Below are 21,175 nucleotides of genomic sequence, written 5' to 3' on the forward strand. Positions count from 1 at the left end.
TCCCAGCTGTCATAGGGCGAGAGGCAGGGTACACCCTGGACAGGTCACACAGAGACAGACAACCATTCGCACTCAGCTTCACTCCCGCATTCACACCTGTGGACAATTTAGATTAAACAATTAACCTATCCCCACAAACTGCATGTCTTTGGACTGTGGGAGGAAGCCGGAGTAATGTTTTTAATAGAAAGCAATTAGATGATTCCAAAGAGACAAACAATGACCAAAAAGATACAAAAAAAAAGAAAAAAAAACAACTGCAAAGGTACAAAATGATTGACAGAAACTCAAAGCAACTACAGAGAGATCCAAAATTACTTTAATGAGGCTCAAAGCTTGTGTCCAATAAGATATAAAATAATTTAGAGACACAAAAATGACAAAAAAGTGACTAAAAACAACTAAAAAGATGCAAACTGACAAATAGACACAAAATGGCCAGAAAGACAAACAAATCACCACTATTCTTATTGTATATATTGTATATCATATTCCTCTGTTCCCTGTCTCTCTTGCTGCATTGAGCATGTGTATGACAAAAGAATTTACCTCGGGATAAATAAAGTTCTTCTTATCTTATCTTACAAAACAAAAGATACAAATAAATGATTATAAACAGATGCAAAAAAGCAAAATGGCTGAAAGACACAAAACAACTACAAAGAGTTACAAGTTACAAAGTGACACTACATGCACTCATAAATCTGGGTATTCTCCCATAATCCATCAAAAACTCCTTTCTGCCTTTTCTTTCTCTCACACAGTGAAACGGGACATTTACTCACCTGGAATGGAAGTTCCCAGCGCCACAAACACCACGGCGGTCACGGTGTCCCGCAGCCCCACAGTGCAGCCGAAATGTGATGCCAAATCCCCGATGATGGCGGTGAGGAGGCCGATGACGCTGATGGACACGAAGAAGCAGGCCCAGCCGTTCCAGTACTCTGTTGGCGGGACGCAGGCGAACAGAACCTTCCAGAAGACAGTGAGGAAATGCATGACGTAGTCATAACAAGATGGAAGGCGCTCCTCACGACCTTCCTCCTCGTCATCATCGCCATCACCTGGAAGAGCCAAACACACAGTGATATTTTTTACAGGTTACGAACAGCATGGAGATCATACTACTCAGAGTACTCAGGGGGTTTGGACCCAGTACGTGACCTGGGTTTACGCTGTCACGAGGAAGGTCTTTTTGATTCTGTAGGTGATGTGTGGGATTCATGTCCTGCCAGTTTCATGGCGTGGCAGGATATTAATCCCATAAATGTGCTGTTGCAGTCGTAGCTCTCTAACCCTGAAGTGACCAAACTATCTTAGCACCTTAAAGGACAGAGCGGCCTTTGACTTTTGTACAGGAACACTTTAAAAAATCTTTATCATACTTTTACTGGGTCCTTTATCTATTATATATTTCTTAAATGTTGAAATGTTAAAGAAATAAGCTTATTTGAACAGTCATCATCTCTTACTTCATACAAACCAGATTAAAAAAAAACCAAAACTTATATTTAACATAACAAAATACAATGAAAACAAAACCCATCACGGTAAAAACACATTTTTCATTATCCACTCCATAACAGGGGCTAATTCCTGTAAAAAGCTATGAAAAGTTGTAGAATTAGACAAATTAATGATATAGGAAACATTTTTATAATAGAAATTTCACAGCTACACATAGAAATATGCTTCAAGGAATACAGTTAGCTGACTGTCTGCAGAGATCTGTTACTTCCACTAGATGGTGGCCTTCACTTACAAATCTGACCTCCACCGACCCTTCGTGCCTGAAAAAGGCAGCTATTTAAAATATTAGACTTATTATTTTTCTTACACTACAGACTAGAAGCATGCTAATATATTTTACTGATTAGAGGAGCAGTTTACAGCAACATTTGGTGCTTTGTTTTTAGGGATTGAATTATGTCTAATTCAAGCATCTTTTTCTCATTTAGCATAATTTACCTGCGATGTTGTTACGGTTTTACATTTCAGTTAAATCACACTGTCACACAGAATTCAATGACAGACAGAGAGATTGGTGTTTCCATAAGAACAGATGACTCTATTTTCTTCAATGTGTTTTTTCTATACAACATTTACAGATCAATGCCTTTGGAAGTGACACAATAAAACAACAACATTACAAGCTAGCATGTTTTTGTACATGTGACATGCTGGAGATGCTGTCTGAATCCAAGAAGAGGAAACGGCACACACTGGGCTACAGGGACCGGTAGAGGTGGGTGTAGGACTAGACAATAACGATGATTAAACACCTCAGCGACCCTGGGTAAGGTGTTCCCACAGCTCTGCTGCTACCCTGCTCTCTCTCGCTAAGGGCAACGTCTCTGTGATGAATCAGCTGTTTATGTGCTTGAGAAGAGGAATGAATCTTTTCTTTTTTATCTGACTAATTTTTGGGGCGAAGATACAATGTAACAAATGCACGCTGAGTACATATTGTGTGTAAAAATAGATGTAGCAACCAGGTCTGGAAAATAAAGCCTTTCTTTTAAATGAAATTATTTTAAATCACCAGAAAGCTGGGAACTCTTGAGGTTGAAGAAAGGAGACTTGTACATGAGCTCCCTCACCTTCCTGATGCGTTTATGCTCTTAATTGGTAATTTTAGATGACAACACAAAGAACATGAAGGTCATTTTGTAGCATTTGAGGATAGAGGATAAAGCAAGGTATGCTTCATCAAGGGATTTACAAGTCACCCACATATGAAGACACAGTGTCACTTTGATTCTAACTCCGATCCACCCCTCCCTTAGCTGATGATGCCACAACGGTGACGTCACAGTATATCTTTTATATACAATCTGTGATCCTGGTATAAGGCCCCGCCTTGGTAAAATCCCCCTTTTACCCACAACATTTGATCAGTCTTCTCCTTCAGTGAAATTCATCTGGCAGCTTTTAAACAGCCAATGTCAGTATCTTCTAAAGCAAAGCTGGGAAAACTCTGCATCTCATTATTAAAACAAAACACAAAGAGGGCAGACTTCATGTTGCCTGAGTGATTTTGAGTTCACTGTTTTGAGCACATTAAAAGGTGATTGGACATTTTTTAACATGAGTTCTGGCTTAATGTGGAGATAGTTAACTTGCCAGTGAACACAGACAGGAAGCTGTATTACAGCTGATGGTGCTCAAGTCTGAACAGCTGTTGAACTATAGCTGTGTTAAACATCCCTGTAAGCGGGAGCCCAGGGAGGGAACTTCCCCTCCTATCTATCTATATTAAATCTTACTATTACTGACCAGACTGGTAACCACTGAGCATCTTAACTGGGAGGAGTGATTTTCTGTGTATCCTACCAAGAGACTGTAACTTGGCTAAATTCTAGTCATCAAATGAAAACTTGTGCATACAAATCTGAGTTACCAAAACTGTCTTCCTGAAGAATCTTTAATAAAAAAAAAAAGACGATGCAAACAATCAGGTGTCGGTAGCTAACAAGGCTTTGTTCAGGCTGGCGTAACATTAATACCAGTCTGCTGGCTGGGTGAAAGCTCACTCATTCAGCAGCCTCCTTCTATCCTAATCCTGTGCTGTCTTATAGCTATACACACATTAGGCCAGACAGTCTACATGAATTACACCAGCATGAAGCAACATTACAGTAGCACTCCTATCTCTTACTTGAACCTAGTAGTAGTGGACTAATTGGGTAATGACACGGTTTTGTAATTGTGTCCCTGTACACCTAATGGTGGATTTTAAAACATAATCAAGATGTGACTGAAGTGCAAATGTTGGGGCTTTAGTGTAAAAAAAGGGATCAACAGCTTTTCTTTTAGTTTCATTCGTTTACAAAATGCTAAAACGTCAATTTAATTCATTATGAATCAAGTCGATGTGTCACAGCAGTCTGCGTGAGGGTGTGGATCAATTTTTAAAGCACAGTAGACTCTTTAATGGCACTTTTACAGATGGCCAAAATCAAAATCATTGTTACGTGTCTGCAGGCTGCATGTTTTCTTTCCCTCTCCTTTTGTTTGCCATTTTCTCAGGTACACAGACTGCAGGCTGGTGTCAATTTGGGGATTTCCAGCTAATTAGAGGAAGGAGGCTTTGATTGGACAAACCAGGAGTGCACACCTTGATAAGGAGACTCACCTGTGGCTGGGGGCAGATCTATCTTCCTTGCTTAGAATTGTTTGGCACATGTGTAGAGTGCTGCTGGTGTATTTCATTTGTTTGAAGGTTGTGGTTTGAGTAAAGAGGAGTAGCTAAGTCTGGGGACCCCATACACCTACTCACATGGAGTCCTTTCTGTTAGAAACACTAGATAAGTAGGTTGGTGTCATCCATGTTTTTTTTTGGCCCAACCTAACTGTCCCTTTCTCCCCCATATTTGTTGTATGAATTTTGGTTATTGTTTTTGTGAGAAAGCTGCCATTAAACTTGTTTCTGTTTATAAAACTTGTACCGAGTATCTGGAGTTGTTGTGTTACCCCCTCCTGCCCTCGAGGAGGCGTAACAATCCTAAACTTCAGATGATCCTCGGTCACACTCACAGCTTCTGCTTAGACTGGCTGACTGTGTCGTTAAAGGGGGGAGAGCGTCCATGTGACAGCTGTTTGTTCACTCTAGTAATGCGTCCACTGACAGACTCTCACAAACAGAGCTCACCTGCACTGACAGTGACCGCCTCCACAAACTGTTCCCTCCAGGAGTGTGTGCCGATAACCAGCGCCAAGTTGGTCTTCTTAATGAGCTTGTCAACAGTGCTCTGCCAATCACAAGCACAACACACTTCATTAGCAAGCAATTAAATCCAAGGATAGGTGACAAGAGTCACTCAGGTGAGATAGAGCTTGTTAGTCATGCTTTGTGCAGCTGAAGGGAAGAGGAGAAAAGTTTAGGGGGCCTTCAAAAACTCACACATATGAGTTTACCTGTCAGGAGGACGGTTTTGGCTTAAAAGTGCAGCCGGCAGGTGGGATGGCTCTAATAAAAGATGCTCCTGCGCTGCGTTATAGGAAGTGTTAGGAGGAAGACTATTTCTGGGCATTTGATTCAGTTTTGACAGTTACAGTGTATGAAAAAAGGATTTGCCCGCTCGTTTGTATTTCAGATCATCAAACACAATGTAACATAAAGCTAGGCAAAGGAAACCTGAGTAAATGCAAAATGCAGTTTCATTTCATTTATTAAGGGGAAAAGCTCTGCACTCTGATTTTCATACTAACAGTGCTGACCATAAGGACAACCAACCAGATCCAGCTGACGGTTTACCTGCAAACTCTCACAGAAGCTGAACAGATGCATCATAAAGACGAGCTTTGTTTGTCTTTGTGATTTCTTACTTGCAAAGAATCTCGGGACCTTTTGCATATTAGGTGATCGTGTTAACCACGACCACCTAAATTAAATGACACTGTATTTAGTTACGAGTTGCGTAAGCTTTCATGACATCTGTCATATATGAAGTGAGGCCGACAAAGACACCACATCAGATATTTCACTCACTGCTGCATGTGTTACACATTTTTTTCTTTTTCTTTTCAGATTATTTAATTTTCCATATAATGACACACCCATCATCAGTTCGATTCAGTTAGAGGAGCTGTGTGTAGACCTCGAAGCCAAAACGTCAACATCTGGGCATCGATGATAAAATCGTCTCTGTATGATTGAAGTACGTGCAGTTTGTCTGCAGCTGCACAAACACATGAGGTAAAAGCTCAGTGTGCTCGGTCGAGTTTGGAGCTGTGAAACTCACTTCAGCAATTTAACCAGCAAACACAAGAAGGAGCAAATGATACAGTGCAAACATGCACACCTCTCCCACTGTTTTACATACTTCACAGTGACTGCGTTATTCCTCAAGGTCACTCACACTATCCACTAATGATGAGCGACAAGTACAATTTTATTTGATCACAAGGGGTTGGTTTAATCAAGCGGAGGATGACGATCTGGTGTCTCAGTGGACGGTGTTTGATGTGATGATGGAATGATGGCTCTCCTCCGTCGGCGTTGTTGATGTTTGTTCAGCGCTCGTTCCTCGTGTAATTAATCCTCAAACAAATCCAAGCTTCTGCTCGCGTTTAATTGGCTTAGAGTGAGACTGGTGTTTGAGTTGTTCGTGTCCTTCGTTGAGCTGACCTTATCTGCTTTGACACATTTTGTGTTAATTAGATTTCAGATCATTCAGAGGAAAGCATAAAAGCAAACAAGGTGTATTTCAGCGACTGCTTATTGTGACAGCACTTGTGTTATTCACTGCATTTAAGAAGGATTTTCATGATTTAAAACCTGTGAAACACCCACTGCTTACATAAGAGCTGATGTTAAACAGGAATTAAGAGAACTTGTTGATGGTTAAATTATTTAATTTTGTGTATTTCACACAGACTCAGACCTGTAATACAATAAAAACCTCCTAGCAAAACAGAAAATGGTCCTTTCACATGAGTGACCTGATACGATTCCTTAATTAAACGTTCGTGAAGTGTAATTAAAAATGACGGATTATCATCCATCCAAATGGTCCTTCTGCATGTTTGTCACCAGTAAACTAATCTAATGTTATTGCTTGGAGCATGCAGGAGGCAGAGGGCTTATGTGGAGGTGGTGGCTGCTTTTATTTGCTTAAAATACAACCTGAGCTCCGCCCAAAGCACCATGCAAATATCTGGACAGCTTGCAGAAGAAAGAAGCACACGGAGGATGCTTTGCAAACTCTGAGAGAGTCTGCATCCTCCGTGCGCCTCGACAGAGCTGCTATATTGAGGGCAACTCATGCATTTTCAATAATTTAAACCCACTTTAGACCGGCACACTGAGAGAGGGTTAAGACCGAGGTTTAACAATGTGAGAAAGAGCGTAAAGGTGGATTGCATAACTCTGCCAGGAGAGCACAGTTCCTTCTATTTAGCATTTGTTTTTGCCCTCAGAAATCAGTCAATTAACCTCTGTCTGCAGTGCAATGGAAATATCATGAGGTCAAAGAAAGATGTGAGGGAAAAGAGAGTCTCAGTGCACAGAAAATGCAACCTCTCTACTCTAAAGGCTTCTTCGTGATGTGACTGTAGATGCCTGCTGGGTTGATAACACCCTGAAGATTGTGACTCATGCGTGCATGCTCTCCCTGTGTCTGCATGTCCTCCAGCTTCCTTCCACAGATGAATAACGTGAATATTGGGTGATTGTAAATTGGTCGTAGGCATGAATGGTTGTGTCTCTCTCTGTCTGTGTTAGTGCAGCAGTAGACTGATAACTTCCATAGTGTACCCTGCTACTGGGCCTACAACAGCTCCAGCACCCGAGAGACTCTGAACTGGTAAGAACTGGTTAAGAAAATTATCTCAGTTTCTTTCATAAATAAAAGGTCCAGCAGATGCTAAAGGTGGTAATAGAAAAGCACTGAGCCACCTGTCCTTATAAATAAACAGTTGCCATGCTTATATGGAATATGTGCATGGCATGAGGTGTGTGTATAAAAAAGTGAAATTCATCAAAGTAATAAAATACAGACATTATTAGTTCACTTGAAATTAAAATAGCACAAAATAAAATGTTATTTACTCGCTGGCTCTGGACCTGTGGTGGCTCTGACTCACTCCTCCCGCCTAAACCAATTCTTAGTCCTAAGCCACTAAACACAACCCAGTCAGAGGAGCTGTAGGGCGAGCTGCAAGTTTGAAAAGCCTCAAAGGGAACGCTACAAAGTTAAAACCATGCAAAGGGTCATACATACACTCACTACATACGCTGGCACGGCTGGCAGCCTTAACCCAATTTCCCTCGGGATGAATAAAGTATGATCAAACGATCACTGCCCTCATTTAGGAACTACAACCCAACTGCTATGAAAGACTGTTGGAGTTTGTATTGAGGCCACAGGAGGAAAAGCCCTTTCTTGGAAACACTGAGGTGTGCATTTAAACTTGTTGCAAGTCAGCTTAGGTTTGTTGCGTTTCTTCTAATAACACTACAAATCTAGTGTTACAAAACAAGCCCACATCCTATCACACTCTGTCCTCTGCAGCTCCCTCAAACAACATGCTGAGCTCTGCTTTATCCCAAATGGAGTTTCTATGCTGCTTCTTCTCCTTTCCTTTTTTTTAACTGCAATAAATAAATCAAGTGGAGTGATAAACATTAAAGCTGCTGTGGGGCAATAATCAATAAGTCATCAATGTGTTAAATTTTTAACACATTCAATAACTTCAATAAAAAAAAGACATGCAGCAATAAATTTATTTTTACTACACAGAGAGGACAACGGTGTGACAGAGGAAGAAGAGAAGATGAATCATCACCTTGAACTCATACGACTCTTCAATGACCACCTCCAGACGGCTGTGCTCTCCCAGGATGGGCTTCCCCATCTCTGCTATCCTCCGAGCCTCCTCCTCCTCAGCAGTCATCTGCCCCTCTGTCCCCTCTGTGGAAGATGGATGTGAAGGAAAGAGAAGGGACAGCACAGTGAGACTGGCCTGAAACTAAGAAACTTGTAATGGTACTTCCACAATGAAGTGTTTTATTTTTTTATTTTTTATTTTTTATTTTTTTTTTTCTAAATGACATCAGAAACAGCAGTATGCGACATTACGTGATGGCAGAGCTTCATTTCATCCTTTGTCATTTTTTTTTTTTTTTTTTTTTTTAATAAATAGGACAGGGGGAATGAATGAGAGAGAGAGGGGGAGAGAAAGAAAGAAAACCAAAGGGGAGAAGAGACGGTGAGAAGGGGGGGGAAGAGAGACAAAAAAAAAAAAACTCCTGGGTCACCTGTATGGAGAAAAAAAACAAACAAACAAACAAACAAAAACAAACAGAGGAGACAGCAAACAACAAAGAGCAACATAATAATAGAGAAAACAAAGTACCATCACAATAAACTAGCTAGTCATAGATATCAGTATTTACTAAGTAATAAACGATATTGTGCAGCACGCAAGATAGACAGCGCACAGTGTGCTTTGAGGCAGCAGCCAAGAAAGCTTTAGTCCGCGTCTGTGAATACCCATGTGTGCATACCTGTGTGGATCAGCATGCTTGCATTCCAAAGGTTTCTCCATGTAATGATCTGCTAGGGAGTGTGGGGGGGCCACAGCCCCGTCCTCCAGGGTGTGAAGCGGGTATGGAGGAGATCAAAACTCCAGACATCCAGAGGCCCCCAGAACACAAGAGACCATGGAAGACCAACAGAGGGGCAGCCGCGCCACTGTTCCAGTAAGAGCTGAGGAGAGTCCCAGATGAGGGCTCGCCCAGCAGCCGCGGAGCAGAAGTCAGGGGGAGTTGCAGTGACGCGCCCGTGAGCTCCGCCGGCCCCCAGCTGCGCCTGAGTGACCGAGCCCTAGGCCGAGAGGCCGGGGGCACCCCACCTCCAAAGGGGCCCGAGCGAGCCCCAGGCCCCAGGCCCCGACAAGCGGCCGCCAAGGAGTGAGCCGGTGTGTACCCGGACGCCCACCCCCAGACACAAAGAACCACCAACACACCGACACCTGAGGGAGTCCGCCACCGGCAGGGGAAGTGGTGGTGGGTGGAGATAGGCCTCCAAACCTTGGAGGGCCTGAGGTGTCCCCAGAGAGGTGGCGTCTGATACCCAACCTGACATATAGACACAGACATACGGGCACACACAGACACAAACATCCATTCCCACCCTCATGCTCTCATATGCACTCACTCCACACTCAACCAACGTGGAGACAGACATAAAGAGACGCTGTACACACAATCACACTCCCCAAGCGTACTCTACAAACCGGGTCTAGGTACCCTTGCCCCTGGAGGGGGGAATTGCACCCAGACCCAGGTGGTGTTACCCTTTTCCCTGCGGTGGGGAGAGGCAGACCACCCCGACTCCGCAGCAGCAGGGAGGCCCCACACCCCAGACCGCAGTCGGACGGCCAACTCCTCCTACTAGCCCTCCCGCTCCAGCAGGCCGCAGAGAATGGGGGTGGGAGAAGACTCCAAACCTCCCTCCACCCGCTCATTGTAGTGTTGATGCATATGTGTTCTAAGGTGCAATTAAAACCCAGGAGGGCATGGAGCTACCTGCCAAGGAGCAGCAGGTAAGCGCATGGTCCCTCCTGCTAACCCTCAATGACTAAGTGTATTTAAAATTGAGAATGAAGTGTTTTATTTTAAGGAGCACTTGTGCGCATCACCATGAGCCTGAAATACGAGTTTTTATGTGTCCGTGACAGATACCTGCGTGTGTGTGTGTGTGTGTGTGTGTGTGTGTGTGTGTGTGTGTGTCGCTCCATGGAGACAAAGGGTGGGTGGCAGAATATTTGTACCATATGTTCAGAGAAATACTAAAATAAAAAAATAATTTAAGGCATAAGCATGTCACATTATGTGAGTCAGTCTAAGGGATTTACATAAGAGTCATTCAATTCATATTTGATCAGAGTGGATTTTTTTAAAAACTGAAAACCCCAAAAGATTTCACTTTTGTCAGTTTTAGTTTCATTATTATCATAATCAAAATGATCATCTTCACCATCATAGATGTGGTGATTTAAGCTGCAGTGTTTCCAATTTTACTTACAATAAATAAACAACCTGGTTAACTCAAATTTTCTACCAGCATTAAAACCAGACCAACTGGGGCATAAATGTTTTTCAAACAGGTTAGGGTATGTTTCGGGTGGGGCTTGTACGGCTTAAAGTCAGTAATTCAAGTCAGTTTTAAAATGTTGATACCACAAACAGGTTGACTTGGTTTAAGTGGCAGGCAATAAACAGAATGGAACACACTGAAATGTGTTGAAATCACTGATTTGTTAGTGAATCCATTTCCGTCCTGGAGGAGTTTACTGTACATTTTTTCTTATGAAATTTAAGTTAATGACACTCTTTGTGGAAAACAGTGTTGCTTATGTAAACTATATTTCTGAAAAAATAAAATTGACCCATGAAACCCACATATTGAAACTTAAACCAACAGTTTTGGACTCAAAGATTTATTTTCCTGTGACCCAGAGCAAAAAAAATAAAAATTAATTTTGCATAATAAATGACTTAAACAAATAACAAATAAAATTTATAACTGCACAAATCGACTCACTGTGCCTTTGTTATTAAAAAAAATAAATCAGTGTTAACAAATGGAAAATTAGTTATGTGAGGCCTTCCTCTTAACCAAGCAACATTGTTGCTTATGACTTATGAGGGGAGGAGCTAAAGCAGCTTGTTTGAGACTGTGGATAAGCCGAGGCTGCAGTATAGCCCTTCAGTTTAAGGATCATCATGAATGTTGACTCATGAAAAGCTTCTCCAGTGGAGTCTGATAATAAAACTAAGCAGCTGAAAATGAGCATAAACGGTCAACTTTAAGCCAAAACAACTCTAACATTTTTCTATGGCATAAATTCAGCTGGCTGAAACAATGCAAAATGCTAATAAGCTAAACCGTGTGCTTTATATACACACCTGCTTCAGTCTGAGAGAGAAAACACTAAAGAGCTTGCAGAAAGAGTTCATTTACGCTGACATATGGCTCAGTTTGGTTTACTGATCAACAGAGTGGCAACGGCAGCTACACCAACCAGAGTTCATCTTGGAGAAATAACCGAGAGCCAATCAGGGTTTGTATTACAGCCAACAATATTTTCCTTACACTAGAGACAGGTAGTAGCTGTCTGGGGGTTCACAGAGAGCTTGAGTTTAAGGCTCATTGTGTTTCGAGCGGGATTTACTCGCGTGGCCTTTCTGCTCAGAGAAAAGAAGAAAGGAAAGAGACGAGGATTAGACCTCCCCTCTCCACTTTATGGTGTATACATCTAATTCCAAAAAGGCTGAGAGCGCAAAGCAGCATATGGCAGTATTCACTGGCACTATTTCAAGCTGTCATAAACACCGACGCACACACACACACACACACTCGGCTTGTGTGACTTCTCTTAGCTTTAAGGTACTTCTCTGAGCACAAACATATTTACCTCAGGGAAGGAGCTCTGCCTCCCCCAGTGTGACAGTCGATGGAGTTGAATGAGAAATTACCTTCAGGTCAACAAGTGTCATTGTAAACCACTTCTACTGGAGAGCTTCCTGCACTCAGCGCACTTTTCCTCAGTCTATGAGCATCTCATTCATGCTTTTTCTGCCTCTAATGGTCGGTCATTTGAGGTTAAAGCTGCTCAGTTGCTTTGATAGCAAGTTTGACAGGAAGTATACTCTAAACTCTGGAAGGTTTAGTTAATGGAAAAATGTTATGGCTGCCTGTTTGTTTACTGCTGGCAGAGCTGAGCATTGATTTTTGATTTTTAACTGTGTTGATCATAAACTTAAAAGAGCTCCTGAAATGAAAATGTGGGAGGACTGCGATTTTGATTTGACATATATTTAATTAAATGTGATCTGACATTTATTGGTAACTGGGTAAGCTCTTTTTGTGGAGCTATTTCTTTTAATAAAACGCTTATATAGATTTTTACTTACTGAGCTACGTGATTTTATGTTGCTTTATTTTTTTGTACTTGTTAGACTGTTTTCTTTTTACGTTATTGAGCTTTTTGAGCTGTTCTATGTTATTATACTTCCCAAGATGGGATTTAACAAAAGTATATCTCACCTCATCTTCTTTCCTTTCCTTTAGCATTATGGATATCATGTAAGACAGCATTTTATTTTAATATAAACAGTTTTGCTTTTTTAAGCTTTCCACACGTGAAACTCCAGAACAATAAGCTGTGTATATAATATAGTATTAATATTCATAATATTCTTGACTTAGAAAGGCCACAAACACTCTGACAAATCTGTACAAACCACCAAGTGTTGATTTTTTTGTGAGTCTTTATTCACAAGCTGCTCACAGCTCTGCTGTGGTCCAGATGCAAACAGGTGGCTATAACAACTTTGCTGTATCTAGAATATAAAAATCATCTGGAATAATTATTGCATCTATGAGTGATTAAAATTGTTAAATTAAAAATTGGAAACTCTTTAAATTAAAATTTCAGATGGGATCATGGGTTTGAAGCTGGAAATCAAAGGGGTGATGTTGGGTGGATATGCTAAACTGTGGAGTGGAAGTGAGTGTCCTCAGGGCGAGGAGCAGAATGGACATGTAGGTGAATTGAACTGAAGTGATGAAGAGGTGTTGGGTAGATTTGTTGTAAGGAGAAATGTGGAAGAACAGATATATGGTTGCTACCAGGACGAAAGGACTGTGGTGAACACCGACTTCAAGAAGAGGCAGGAGCGCAGGGTGGCATAATGGCGGAGAAGGTGCACATAGGTGAATGCAAGCTGGTGTCAGAGGAGAATGCAGCTTGGCAGTCTGTAGGATGACTTTGGAAATTAAGGAGATGATGAATGGTGGAAGCTGAAGAAGGAAGAATGTTGCACAGAGTTCAGGGAGAGTTGAGGCAGACTGAGTGGTAGGAAGAGTCAGTAGATAACTGAGAAAGCACAGCTGTAGGAAAAGTCCCAAGATTTGGTATTTGGTTTATCCTTTGGATAAAGGAAAGAGGGTAGGAAGACTTGGTGGCGAAACAAGGAAGTATAGGACAACATTCAAAGGAAGAAGTTGGATAGTCAGGATGGAGAAAATAGACAGGAGTACCGAGGGCCTAGCTGGCAAAGAAAAAGACTTACAGTGAGTTATATGTAAGGCTAAGGAAGGAGAAAGGGACTTGTATTGATTAGCCAGGCAGAGAGATTAAGCTGGAAAGGATGTGCAGCTGGTTGGGGAGATTAAGGAAAGAGATGGAAATGTAGTAATGAGTGACGAGTGTGGAAGGAGTACTCTGAGTAGCTGATAAGTAAAGAAAATGAGAGAGAGAAGGACGGATGAAGGACAGTTAGTGGATCAGGAAGTGTAGAGGATTAGCACGCAGGAAGTGAGAGCAGCTATGGAGAGGATGTGGAAGTGTGCAATGAGCACTGGTTAAGGTGACATACCTTTAGAGGTATGGAGATGTCTAGGTGAGAGAGCAGTGGACTTAACCAGATTGTTTAACACAATCTTGGAGAGTGACATGCCTGCAGAATGGAGAACAAGTGTTGGAGAAGAGGTGGAGTAACTACAGAGGGATAATGGTGATAAGCATGAAGCTATGGCAAAGAGCCGTTGAAGCTAGGTTAAGAAGAAAGGTGGAGATCAGTGAGCAGAATGGCTTGATACTGAGAAAGAGATCTACAGAGGCAATATTTGGTTGGAGAGAGCGGATGGAGAAGTATAGAGAAGGTCAGAAGGAGCTTCACTGTGTCTTTGTGGATCTACAGAATGCCTATGATAGGGTGCTGAGAGAGAAACTGTGGTACTATGGCTCCGAGCTCCTTCTTGTCTGCAGTGTTAAAGAACATGGTATACTGACGAGAGTCTCTGTGGATTATGATGGTTGGAAACGACATTGTGATCTGTAGGGAGAGCAAGAAGCATGTGGAAGCGAGCCTGGAGATGTGGAGGTATGCTCTGGAGAGAAGGGGAATAAAAATCAGCAGAAGCAAAACAAGATATATGTGTTCGAATAAGAGGGAGGCAGATGGAAAATTAAACATGCAAGGAGCAGTGCCAGTGAAGGGAGATGGGCTTAAATACCTGGAGTCAACCATACAAAGCAAGAGATGTGAAGAAGAGAATGGAGACAGGATGAAGAGTGTGGAGACGAGTGTCCAGGGGGCAAGGATAGTAGTAAGTGTGTAAGGAAATGATGGTTTGGAGATGGTGGCGGTAACAAAAAGACAGGAGGTGGAGGTGGAGGTGGCACAGACGAAGACCATAAGGTTTTGATTGGCAGTGAGCAGAATGGACAAGATCAGAAAAGTTAGCAAAGTTGGAGAGGAAGGGCTGAGATGATTTGGACATGTGCAGAGGAGTAACGAAACATTTCTCCCACTGAAAACGCTACGACCAGATGAACAGAATCAACTTTTGGGGACAGTGGATATATTGGGCAAAGGATTTTAAAGATGGAGCTGCCGAGCAGGAGGAAAAGAAGAAGACGACAAAGAAGATTCATGCAGAGGCTTGGTGTGACAGAGGAGCATGCTAGGGATAGAGTGAGATGATCCTCGTGGCGACCCTAAAAGGGGGTAACTGAAAGAAGAAGACAGCAAATGCAGCCTTTATCCCTTTATCTCCTGCTTGAGTGCTGCTTAACCTTCCTCTGTTGGTTTCGAGGACATGTCTACAATCATCAGTTAAGTTGTGTTTCCTCCAAGGTAGAAGTCAAAAATCCATGTTAGTGATTTCAGTTAGCAGAAGTGAGACTTAGCAGACAGCAAAGTGATGCTTGTCAGGGTGGCCAGCCCCATAACTCCAGTGTCCAGACTACTCTACAAATCCTCTGGCTCTGCTCTGTGGATATATAGAAATTCAGTGATGTTTTCAAACTTTACTGATTAAAAACTTCAGAAACAGTGTCACAAACAGTCTATGTGTCAACATGGATGAGTTTTATATGTGCATGTTAAGCTGCTGACAGCAGTGCAGAAGTGAGGCATTTGATATTAGGTTATTTTTCTCCTTCCTCCTTGAGGCAGAATCAGCAGGAAGCCAGAAGAGCAAACAGAATGATGGAGCGCTGAATCAGACCGAATTTATTATCATCTCGCTCCAAATATGTTCATGCCTCAGTGTGGGTTAAAATACCATTTTTAAATGTCAACCTTTGCTGGAGAGCTGACGTAAAAGTGAATCATCAGTGACTCTGATAATTGAATACCTTTACCAGTTGTTATTAAAAGATCAATGTTCTTTCTCTTTTTCCCCATTAAAAAACCTTTAAAAGGCTTTAGAAAAATTATATATATCTATAATTGCTTCACTTCATTTCATTCATTATTCCACAAAATAATCAACATATTGACTGAAAAACTGTGGCTCGACTCAGACGTCCTGACAGTTTGAAGCAGAGGAACTAATCAGATGGTCTTACCTTGGTTGAGCAGCAGAGCTGTGAAGAAAACAGAGAGGAGGGCATGTGGACAAGAAAAGAAGAGCAGTAAGTACCAGCGAACATTCAGGAGGGAAAGCACAATCAAAACAAAACTCCACAATGAAAGCGCAAACCTGATCTCACAAGTGAGTCAATATTAACAGTTCAGTAAAACCTTTTTGTCTTTACAATAAAACTCGAGTGCCTTCAGCAACGATCTCTTTTCTTACTCGTCTGTCTTTCAGCTGTTAGTGTTTTGTCCAAGTTAATAACACAAAGGACAGTCTAAAAAATCATCTGAAGTTTAAAGGAAATGTCCCGTCTCCACGTTACACAGAGAAAAGCAGGGTTTGTGTGTCGATGGATGAAAGATGAATGGCTGTCTCCCTGAAGACGTGTGTCTCTGTGTTCCTAAGATAAGATGAAATTTTATCGATCCTTGTGAGGAGAGTGGGTCAAACAAAACAAACAAACAAGTAAAAGACAAGAAAAAAAGGAAAAGAAAAGGCAACAAAATATACACAAATAATGTGCCGCTGTCCACCTGTTCATCTGGGACAAATAAAGCCCAGCTGCAGTCTGAGCTGCTGTAAAGCCTCTTCTGTGAATTTACTGAAGAGGTGTAACTTAGTTTTGTGACTGAAAGGCTGAAAGCTTTGAAATGCAAGAAACATAACAGCTGTTTTAAAGTCATGGTCATCTTTGAGATTGTATTCAGACTCCTTCATTCATTCAGCTCAGTAGCTGCTATTTACCACGCTCCCTTCAGACCATGCACACTGTGCGCTCTGTCATTTCATCACACACCTCAACCTTAGACAGAAAGCAAACATTCAATTCTGTTTTTGTGCCTCCGCATTAGAGCACTTTTCTGCAGATTTCACAAGAAGAGTCCAGTTTGTGATCCTGGTGACAGGAAGACCAGGAGCCTGCTCGTCATTTTTGACAATCAGAGCGTTGTGAACCATGAATTCATCCCCCAGGGTGAGACTGTCAACATGAACATCCTGTGGCATTTGTGTGACAGCGTTCAGCAGAACACCTGAGTGGCTCAGAGCGCGCTAAAATAAATAAATAAATAAATAATATATATATACACATTTTGCAATACCAACATGCAACACCTCCCAAAAATGGAACAAAATAGAAAAGGTTGATGGATGATCTCTTTGACACTCATAGAAGACTCTGCCTAAAAGAATATGTACAAGTGGACCTGGTGAGACTTCTAAGGAGAGATCTAAAAATAGCAGCTATGCTGAAAACTGTAAGAAGGTATGGATAGGAGTATGAAGACTCATCGCTGCGGAACAGACCCAACAATACAATCCTCTGTTTCAGGGTGCTGCATATTTTTTTTAAAATCTGAATGTAAAAATGTATACATTTCATTTTTATACAAGCTTGTTTAAGGCAAACTCTTAAACAAGCTTCATGAATGCAAAGCTGTGAAACTGCTTTAAATGTTTAAAGTCAGAAGAGAAATTCAGCGCCAGCTTTGTGAAAGCAAACATTTGCAGTACTTTGATACCTCTGCAGCTGCGTTTTAACGAGTATCAAACACGCCAAGGTTCAGTACTCAGCCCCGTCTATGATGTCTTGTAAATACAAAGCAAACATTTCTACACTGAATAACCGTCAACTAGCGCTTCTTTCAAATGTCACGGTTAAAAAAACAATTCTAGAAAGAAAGTTGAGTCTCAAAACACATGACTCACTCTCAAACTTGTGCATCACGGAGCAACTAATGAGACAAAATTTAGACGTAAATATTATTTGCATATAAAAAGACCCTCTGATAATACGAGTCTGTGTATGTGGAGCATATTCTCTTTGAATTTCATTTATACTTCTCACTTTGTAACCGACAGTCGAGCAGGGAGATGACGTCAGGGTTTGATGCATGTTTGCTGGTGACGGTCGATCAAAAGGTTAAAGTAAATCCATCAAACAAAGGGAAACATGTTACAGTCACGTACCTGAGATTCCTCTCTTCAGCCAGCGCGGCTCCTCCAGCACGATGAAGAAGTTTTCATGTTTTTCATATTCTTCATCATCAATTATCCTCACCTGGAGAGTCTGACTGCACACACGCACACACACACACGCACACACACACACACACACACACACACACACACACACACACACACACACACACACACACACACAGAAAACTGTCAGTTGCAAACACATAATGAAGTTAAGCACTTCATCAATAGGTGATTTTAGCACTCGGGGCGCCTTCACCACAGGTCGTCCTTGTTAACGACGTGTTGCCATTGCAAATCTCAAGGCCTGTGAACTAACACACACACACACACACACACACACACACACACACACACACACACACACACACACACACTGCAGAGGTCTGCCCTGCTGTGTCTGTTCAGGACCTGCTGCTGTGTAAATCAGAGCAGGAGGAAACCAAATGCATAGAAAGGACACAAGTTCAATAAGTGAGTTAAAGGTGGGAGCTAGGGGAGAAAACTGCAAGACAGATTAAAAAGACTCACAGAGGGAAACTATTAGTAGTCAGAGAAATATAATGAATAAGGATTGATGTCATGGATGATTATGCAATTATCTATTTCTAAAATACCACATTTTAAATATCAAAGACTGCATTAATGTTAAATAATGGGACTCTCACTTGGAGTGTATCTGCTCACATAGCATATGGAGATTTCAGCTGAATATTTATGACTTCTCCAACATGGCTGACTGGTTTTCAGAATCCATACCAAGAGAAATTAACTTTGCACTGAGGAGAAAAGAAGCCAGACACTAAGAATAGGAAAGAATCAAGCAATAGTGAGGCAGAGCAGCTTTAACACCATAATGACAATGAGCATTTGAGCGGTATTAGAAATGATGGGTTTATTTTAGAAGAGAAGAAGTGAAGGTGAAGTGATGATGACAAGCCCCGTTAAGGTCTCTGAGGACTGCCGGACTGAAATGTCACCACAGAGAGCGACCTACTGAAGGTAGAAGAAAATCTACTGTGACAACACAGAGGAAGAGATGGAGGAGAGAATGAAACTGAAGGAAGACAGGACAGGTGTGGAAAAAAGAGCGAAAAGGAGAGGGAAGAAAGATGAACAATAAAAGTGTTTAGTGTAAGGAGATCGAGATATGAGCACGAATGGATGGAATACAAAAGTATGTATTCATTAAAGAAGGAGCCATGAAAAGACAACAAAGCACTCCCTCATTCACAAGGGGTCACCGCCACGTGTAGCGCCACATGTTTGATTTTGCAGCTTTTTACACCGGCTTCAAAAACCCCAAAGGGCTTTGTGAGAGTCAACGAGGGAGAAAAAAAGGAAAGGAACTGGGCCGATGCAATCAATAGTCAAGTCATCCTGACAGGTAAGCAATGTGGCGTGAAAATGACAGAATGAAGGAGCGAGGCGATTAGATGAGGTGATGATGAGCAGAAAGAACGATCATAAAACAGTCCAGCAGGAGAGCTACGGCGCCGCTGATGCCGCCGACAGCTCGAAACTTCCTTCCTATCTCACTCATAAATCAACGTGACTTATTAACTTCTTCTAAATATCCAACTGCTAACAGTTGTTAGTAGTTATTTACTCTTAGTTTTGATTTAGTAGTCATTAAATAGTCATATAATAATTACAGGTTAACAAATGTAGATTTACTAGCAAAATGCAGCTTTGACACTCATTCCCTCCAAGAATAACTAATAAAACCAGACCAGCTACTTCACCTGTAGGGGGCGACACTGACGTGTCTTCACCCCGATGTTGCTGTTACTTTATTTTACTGCAGATTGTCAACTTTGGCATTTTAACCTGATAGCTGCGAGTCTGCAGAAAGTCTTCTCACTTCCTAAAAATCATTTTACATAAAAAAATAGAGGGCACAAAAAACAAAACAAAAGCTAAAATAATTACTTTAATCTGCTTCCATTCAAAATGTCAAGCAGCTGATTGTTGAATGTGATGCTGTTATCATTCTCTGCCACCATTTATATGATGTGAAATTCAAATAGTAAATACCTTTAAGAAGTATTTTACTACCCAGTAAAACCTTTAAATATTGAAGTATACCTATTCACTCAACCCCTCCTCTTGACAACTTTGTCATCTTTGCTATTTATTTTATTTATTTTGGATTTCACACTCATAATGAGCAAATTTCTGTAAACAACAAAATAGGTATGGCCACTCTAATTTGCACGCAAGTCAAACAATGTTCAGACATTTCTTTATTAATTAAACAGACCCACTAAAGGTTCCTTTTCAGTAATTTTAAGCATGCAAGGATTTGTTCAAATTCTGTTTTCAGATGTGCAAACAGTGCCAGCTGTGGTCAAGCAGTAGCGGTCAGCACACGCTAGAGCCAGAGCAGTGTGGAGCTGCAAAAAAGCCTAAAAAGATGTGAAACACCAAGTCCTGATTTTAGCAGAAAGCTGGTGACATGTTATGTCCAAGAACAAAACTACACCCTTGAGAGCTGGAGTCCTCTCACAGAAATGAAACGACTGCAGAGGCATGAATAACTCTGGAGCTGCACTCAGAGAATTGTTGCCCACTCTAGGAACTCTATCTCTAGGAACTGCATCGTCGGTCATCATGCAACTAAATGTAGCCACACAGAAACTTAATAAGGTCACAAGGGGCACAAAAGGCACAAGGTGGGAGCTTTGAGTGAAAGCTGACGTGTTCAGACACGCTGACTGGGCCATGATTAACCAGTGGAACAGCAAACAGGAATAAATCCCTCCTCAGGAGCAGAGCCAAAGTGCTGCTTCACCAGACCTGTCTCACTAAATTCACTGTCCTGCCAGTCAGTGAACCTGTTTACATCAATGTGGAGCTCCTGGAATCAATATCACACAAGCACGAGTCGTTCAAACTTGTCATAAGTGCTACACAGTTCTGAAAAGGAGAAAGGCTCCGGTGTCAAAAACGTTGCCTGTGAGGTTTGTTACTGTAGACAGTTAGAGCTGGATGTGAAGACGCATCCTATCGGAAGCTCAAAGCACCCCCGCCGGCTCTAAGGAGACCCCGACACGCTGCACAGTGCCATCTGGTGGTGCGACCCGGCTACACAAAAAAGAGCTGCTACACTTATAAATACAACCAAATATGACCTGACGTTACTCGTTAGGTTCTGGTCGATTCACTCCAACACTACCGTGCAGTATAATGTGACACAAACTCAGAAAAGATCCAGCATGAGCATGCTGAGCCTGCCGTCAGGTCAGCTGTGATGAATAATGGATAGGACTGTCGTCTGGCAGGCACAAAGGTGAACCAAAGACAGTGTGGGG

General features: G+C 41.8%; 1 protein-coding gene across 3 annotated transcripts in view; it reads right to left on the bottom strand.

The window, feature by feature from the left end:
- slc8a2b (solute carrier family 8 member 2b) overlaps positions 1 to 21,175 on the bottom strand; it is a 212,269-nt gene that overhangs the window by 4,644 nt on the left and 186,450 nt on the right. For 2 of the 3 annotated variants that reach the window (XM_086262439.1, XM_086262441.1), the window contains 6 exons: positions 17,850 to 17,953; positions 15,871 to 15,888; positions 13,892 to 13,972; positions 8,290 to 8,414; positions 4,652 to 4,751; positions 786 to 1,064 (listed from right to left, as the gene is read on the bottom strand). In XM_086262439.1, the coding sequence (XP_086118565.1) occupies positions 786 to 1,064; positions 4,652 to 4,751; positions 8,290 to 8,414; positions 13,892 to 13,972; positions 15,871 to 15,888; positions 17,850 to 17,953 (707 nt within the window). The remainder of the gene's footprint in view (positions 1 to 785; positions 1,065 to 4,651; positions 4,752 to 8,289; positions 8,415 to 13,891; positions 13,973 to 15,870; positions 15,889 to 17,849; positions 17,954 to 21,175) is intronic. The other variant, XM_086262442.1, reaches the window with a different exon arrangement.

The sequence above is a fragment of the Aulonocara sp. 'chitande type north' Nkhata Bay genome, linkage group LG14 (genome assembly GCF_057382095.1).
Source record: "Aulonocara sp. 'chitande type north' Nkhata Bay isolate Kocher_YH1m ecotype deep benthic linkage group LG14, A_spYH_male_GT1.1, whole genome shotgun sequence".
Classification (NCBI taxonomy): domain Eukaryota; kingdom Metazoa; phylum Chordata; class Actinopteri; order Cichliformes; family Cichlidae; genus Aulonocara; species Aulonocara sp. 'chitande type north' Nkhata Bay.